This window comes from Medicago truncatula, chromosome 2 (assembly GCF_003473485.1).
Source record: "Medicago truncatula cultivar Jemalong A17 chromosome 2, MtrunA17r5.0-ANR, whole genome shotgun sequence".
NCBI lineage: Eukaryota > Viridiplantae > Streptophyta > Magnoliopsida > Fabales > Fabaceae > Medicago > Medicago truncatula.
The window spans coordinates 12269469-12275734 of record NC_053043.1 but is presented as its reverse complement, the minus strand read 5'-3'; the positions used below and the strand labels follow the sequence as shown (position 1 = coordinate 12275734).

The following is a 6266-nucleotide window of genomic DNA, read 5'->3' as shown; positions in this document are numbered from 1 at the left end:
AAACAAAATGAAAAGAAACCAAAAAGAAAACAACTAGAGAGAGATGAGTCTCGGCGAGAGTCTCACTTCACTATAACCTTTATACACCTTTCTCTCCATTTTCTCAGATCTTCAATTTCACTTCAACACACTCTCTTCACTTTTGACTAAGTCATTCTTCTTCTTCACGATGGAGCAAGTAAGTTCAATGCATCAATTTTCAACTTCGATTTCGATTTTCAACTTCAACACGCTTCGATTTTGATTTTGTGAATTTCGATTTTGCAGTACGAAAAGGTGGAGAAGATTGGTGAAGGAACATACGGCGTCGTTTACAAGGCACGTGACCGTGTAACGAATGAAACCATCGCGTTGAAGAAGATTCGACTTGAACAGGAAGATGAAGGTGTTCCTAGCACTGCCATTCGTGAGATTTCGCTGCTTAAAGAAATGCAGCATAGGAACATCGTTAGGTACTTTTAATCTCTTTATTTTTTTAATTTGAAGTTAATTTTCTGCTGTAGATGATTGAAATTATATGTTTGACGTAGTTAATTGGAAGGTTAACGATGGTTTTATTTATTTTTTTTAGTTCATTTTTTATGTGAAGTTTATTTTATGCTGTAGATGATTGAATTTATATGTTGATGGAGTTAATTGGAAGATTAACGATGTTTTTTTTTTATTTTATTTTTTGATTTAGTTGTTGTTTTTTATGTGAAGTTAATTTTCTGCGGTAGATGATTGAATTTGTGTGTTGATGTAGTGAATCTGAATGTTAACTATGATTTTAGTGTTATTTTTTTTGGTGAATTGGTGTTTTGGAATTTTAACTTTGATGTCTAGTGTAATGTTGGATCTGCAAGAGTAATGATGATTATCATTTTAGTCATCATTAATGATGATATTGTTCTTCATGAGATCTTCATGATTGTTTCTCATAGTTTTTATGCTTTGTTTGAAGTTTTATTAACATTCTCTATGTTTTTTTAGGTCTTGATAAAGCTATTGCCATTGTGCATTTGTGTGATTAGCATTGTGTTTTTCTTTTGTTTTTATTATGTATTCATTTTATGACCTATGTCGATGTTTGGCGCCAGCAATCAATCCTTATCTTGCTTGGTGGGGTTGGATTGTAGGTGAGGTGATTGTATGATGCATTATCTAATGTGAACAATTTTATTCTCGAGTCTTGCTTTTGGCCTTACTAAATTCCTATATTTTATGTACTATGATTTTATATGTCCCTCAATAACTCCTATAAGCAATGCAAGTTTATTTTAGCTGTTGTACAAGTTTTCCGGAAGGCATGTTTTTGCTGTGTTATGTAATTTATGCCATAAAAAAAGGATTGAATTACAAGAAAACTATTGACTGTTTTTTTCTTTTTCATTCAATGTATCAGTTTCTTTCAGTTATGTTGCTTTGTTAAATCTTATTCTGCATCTGTAGCCATTTCCTTAACAAGATATGCTTGGTGGTTGTGTGGATGACAGGTTGCAGGATGTAGTGCACAGTGACAAGCGATTGTATCTGGTTTTTGAGTATCTGGACTTAGATCTGAAGAAGCATATGGATTCATCTCCTGAGTTTATAAAAGATCCGCGACAAGTAAAAGTGAGTGACTTCTGTAATTTTCTTATCTCTCCCTCTCTGTTATTTTAAGATCACACACATGTTTTTGTAGGTCAATTATTGTTGAAAGATTGTGCAAGAAATCTGATTTGGCAATAAATATTATGGTTTTCTTATCTTGTCCTTCGACAAATTTAATTTAGACAATGGTAGTGATTGATGAATGATGATAAGCTTATGCTTGGCAACAAATAGTTTGGCTTGTCAAATTGCAGGTATATACAAATGATGCATGTCTCGTGAGTTTCTTGACGAATTGCGGAGTTTAGTGGATTACAGTTAATTGGTTATTATGATGTTGTCTGATAATTTTCCTGTTTCTGGATCTAAATGATGATTTGATTAAGTTTGACCTATAGCATTTTGGTTGGAGCTGCCCTCTATTTATATAGCAAGTTGTTCAAATACTATTTCACGCAGTCGATAAAAAAGAGCTCCATTATGTTTGTTCAAGTCGACGTAGGATGGCTATTGATATACTGTACTCAGATGCAGCCATTGCTTTGCTTATTTTTTTGGTTATGGTTTCCCTTCATATCGCCTGCTCAACTGCCATATCATTAATGTTAATAAAGTACTATCCATGTGTATTTAGTTATGTATGCACTTTTACCTACCACTCCTTTCCTTTGCTTCCCTTCCCATTATTTGTATGCTAAGTTATGGTTTAAGAATTTCCTCTTAATATTCATAATTAATATAAAATATGATTAAAAACAGAGCTGCTAATTTTTGTCAACTTGACCAGTTAGTTTGGAGTCTGAATTCTTTAATTATCCTTTTGCAGATGTTCCTTTATCAAATGCTCTGTGGAATTGCTTACTGCCATTCACATAGAGTTCTTCATCGAGACTTGAAACCACAGAATTTGTTGATAGATCGACGTACTAATTCACTTAAGCTTGCAGATTTTGGATTGGCCAGGGCATTTGGTATTCCTGTCAGAACATTTACACATGAGGTTTGTGTGCTACCTTATACTTGCTTCTAGTCGCTCATTCAAGTAACAACAAACTTACAAAAGGAGTATAGACATAAATTAAATATTTAATCCTCCTCTTGCTCTAATTAGAGAGGAGTCAGGTGACTAAAGTAGTGTCGCTGCATGAACTAAGAGAACAGTGTATAAGAGAATAAATTAACAGAGGTAAAAGACACATGGAAACAAGAAGGCAGAATAAGAACAAAATGAAAAAAGAATCACAAATTATGGAAGACATAATTAGTGTACAGAAAGGGATGAGGTCAGAAAAAGGAAAAAAGAGAAAATGGATGGAAAATAATAGAAAATGAAACAGAAATAAATAGGGACAATGAGAGGTGATAATAGAAAGAATGGAGGTCGCCAGAGATGGGATGTTGCCATTGCTGGAGATGGATGAGGAAAGACCTGAATGGAAATGGGAGTCAAACTCTAGTGTCATGGGTCAATACCATCAATTGAATCCAGCTCTCTTTCTCTTTCTGTTCCCCCCCTCCCTTGGTTTCTCAACCATTTCCCTGAGTTGTGCCTTGGGTACCATGAAAATGGTGGCTTCCATGACCTCCACATGAAAACCACCATGCCACAGCATAGCCTTTGTTTCGGGTTTGTCAGATTTCCGCCATTCCATTCTTCCATGGTTGTCATTTAACAATGACCGGGAAACATTGGGAATGCTGAATGATCATTGGTCACTTTCATATCATGCACCATGTAACATTGCCCATCATTATATAATCTGGCATTGAAGATTGACTTAACTATAACTAGTTAGATCAAGCTGCGTTAACCAAATGACTTGAGTTTATTTCCTAGTAGTGATCCTTCATTGCTAGGGTCATCTGTATCTGCTACTGTAACCCCTCACTAATTCTTGTATCTAGCCTCAACCTTGGCACGGGAAAACCTCCCCTGCCCCAAACTTTAGTAACCTAGAGAACATATGTATTTATCATTTTATATTGAAACAATTAAATAAACTAAGCAGATTAGGAGTACATATAAAATCTTGTGGAAAGGTGTTATTGAAGATGGTAAACATTTTTATGTAATACTGATTTATTGTCATTGATGATTGTTTGTAGGTAGTTACACTGTGGTACCGAGCTCCGGAAATATTGCTTGGATCTCGTCATTATTCTACCCCAGTTGATGTTTGGTCAGTGGGATGTATATTTGCAGAGATGGCAAATCGGCGACCTCTATTCCCTGGGGATTCCGAGATTGATGAGTTATTTAAAATATTCAGGTGAATATCTTTATTTCCGTAGGACTTGTACTTCTTGGTAAATCGCTTAATTATCTATCAGCTGAGAAAGCATCTTTTGACTTTAATATTTACAAGGGATTGAACTGTAGAATCTGAATTCTATTTGATAATGAACTTGTTATTCTTATTTATAAGTGGAATCTGAATTCCATGTTGATACCATTTGATGGACATGATCCTTTGAATGCTAGTTTCACAAGTAATTGAATTTTGAGATGACATTTCCTTCTTTTTGCAATTTCCCCTGCTTTAGTTTAACCTTTCTTTTACTGACTGAAATGGATAGCAAAGGAGTTCTCAATGGGGATTTTTTAATTTAACAATTTCTGTAGCATGCCATGAATTTAGATTTTCCAGCTGACATAAAATTTGTTAAATATATTTGAAAAACGTTACCATAGGAAAAATACTCTTTGCTTTCTAACAGGGATGTATCTAACAGATAATCAAATCTGCATATAATATATTTACGCGTTGTTCTTTTTATGAAGAATCTTGGGTACACCAAATGAAGATACATGGCCAGGAGTAACTTCATTGCCTGATTTTAAATCAACATTTCCCAGGTGGCCATCTAAGGTAAGTAAATGTCTGTCTGTCCTTAATCTGAATTGATGTGATCATTATTATTCTAATATTTTAACCTTATCTTGTACTTTGCAGGACCTAGCAACCGTGGTTCCAAATCTTGAGCCAGCTGGTCTTGATCTTCTTAATGTAAGTGCAATGTTTGATAGAATATTATTTTTCTTTGGCATTATTAAAAATTAGTGCAATAAGTTTATACCTCTATTGTTGCCGGCTTCAGTCTCTTAGGATGGGTAGGTCTGAATCCATGTTATTGGGATAAACAAACAATAGTTTATTTTGTTTTTAATTAGGAGGCAGTACTTTCTGTTCTGTTGAAAAATTAACAAAACCAGAGAAATATATTTAGAAGCAAAAATATATTGATAAATATTGGATGGTAGTCATCCTTACTGATCATAGCTTAGAAAACATGGTACTTCTTTTTTTTAAGGAAGAAAACATGGTACTTCATTAGCTTAAAAATATCGTTTATTTGATAATTAAGGACACGGTTTCTTAATAGAAATAACAAGGGCAATGCTTGAGATTTCCAGCCATTAAATTTTCTTTCTTTTTTTGGTGATTGACGTGGCAATTTTTATTTATATCTTCATTCGCAAAAAAAACTTCAGTGTTGAGACATTTCAATGCAAAAGCAATTAAAGGGTGATGCTAGTACGATCCTCAATTGCCGTGTCTTTTTTGAACACTTGTCTGTTCCCTCTTCTGCATCTCAAGCTGGTTTGTGCATCCTCTGTATGGTGGGATAATTAGATATCAAATTCATTCTACTATTCCAGTTATCAAATAATGAAATAGAGCCCATTATTAATTTTAATCCTCTATATCAGTTTTTTCTCTCTCCTCAATTTGCATGAATTATTTGCAATTTGAAATTTAGATACTGAAGTATTTCTTAATATGTCTGCAATTTCCATCAAATTTCTTTGGTGCTGACTGTATTGTATATCTTTTGTACTCCAGAGCATGCTTTGCTTGGATCCCACCAAAAGAATTACTGCCAGGAGCGCTGTGGAGCATGAATATTTCAAAGACATTAAGTTTGTACCCTAATTCCATATCTTAATGGTAAAGGTGTTTATAACAATATGTGCAGAATTTATGGATTTTGATTGTGCCAGAAATGGGTGTGCTATTTTTGCTACTTTCTTCAAAGACCTAGGATCCTGTCATATTTAATATTTTGTCCTACAAATATTTCAGATTCAACTCTCTGATAATATTGTACCTTCTTTTTTGTGCAAGTCTGAATAACAATATACAGGAACTGTTCAGTTTGCTTGATTTATTATGACTGTGCTTCATGCAGAACCAATACGTATATATTGCAAGATTTAAAAACTTTTTCCAATGCAGAACTATTATCTCCCCATGTAGAAGTAAATTTCAAAACCATATATGCAAGCATTCCATGTGGAGTAAATTCTCTTGGAAAACCAGCAGGTTTACAGGTCCATCTTCCGTCGTCACCCACCATATATTCCACTAGTTTTTGATTAACTGAACTCAACTGTCTCTTCTGACCCAAAAAAATAAAATCAACCATGTCTATTGTCTCCCACATGCCACAGCAAAGAACACCTTTTGTTTCTTCATAACCTCTAATCTTAAAAGGAATGATATCAATGCTTTGTACAAAAAAACGATATCAATGCTAAAAACAAGGTAATGAATGATAATCATGCATATATTTCATTACCAGCTTTAACGAAATAAAGGTTTTTGTTTTGATGAAACAAGGTATTACAAACAACCGGCTATGCCTTTCTTCCATAAGGATTAGTGACCATGTTTTTCAGCCGTAAATAA

The 6266-nt window shown here is 34.0% G+C and overlaps 1 protein-coding gene across 1 annotated transcript; it reads left to right on the top strand.

The window, feature by feature from the left end:
- Positions 1 to 5748, top strand: LOC25486353 (cell division control protein 2 homolog 1). Its single transcript, XM_013607628.3, has 8 exons — positions 1 to 178; positions 268 to 452; positions 1476 to 1596; positions 2402 to 2575; positions 3682 to 3845; positions 4358 to 4445; positions 4530 to 4583; positions 5421 to 5748. The coding sequence occupies exons 1-8, from the start codon at positions 170 to 172 to the stop codon at positions 5508 to 5510; spliced, it is 885 nt and encodes a 294-aa protein (XP_013463082.1). The 5' UTR covers positions 1 to 169; the 3' UTR covers positions 5511 to 5748.
- Positions 5749 to 6266: the final 518 nt, after the last annotated feature.

What these genes read in the sequence shown, in the direction of transcription:
- LOC25486353 (XM_013607628.3), top strand. An exon ending in CAGCATAGGAACATCGTTAG is followed by an intron (nt 453 to 1,475) that starts GTACTTTTAATC and finishes TGTGGATGACAG; the next exon opens with GTTGCAGGATGTAGTGCACA. An exon ending in CTGGTCTTGATCTTCTTAAT is followed by an intron (nt 4,584 to 5,420) that starts GTAAGTGCAATG and finishes TTTGTACTCCAG; the next exon opens with AGCATGCTTTGCTTGGATCC.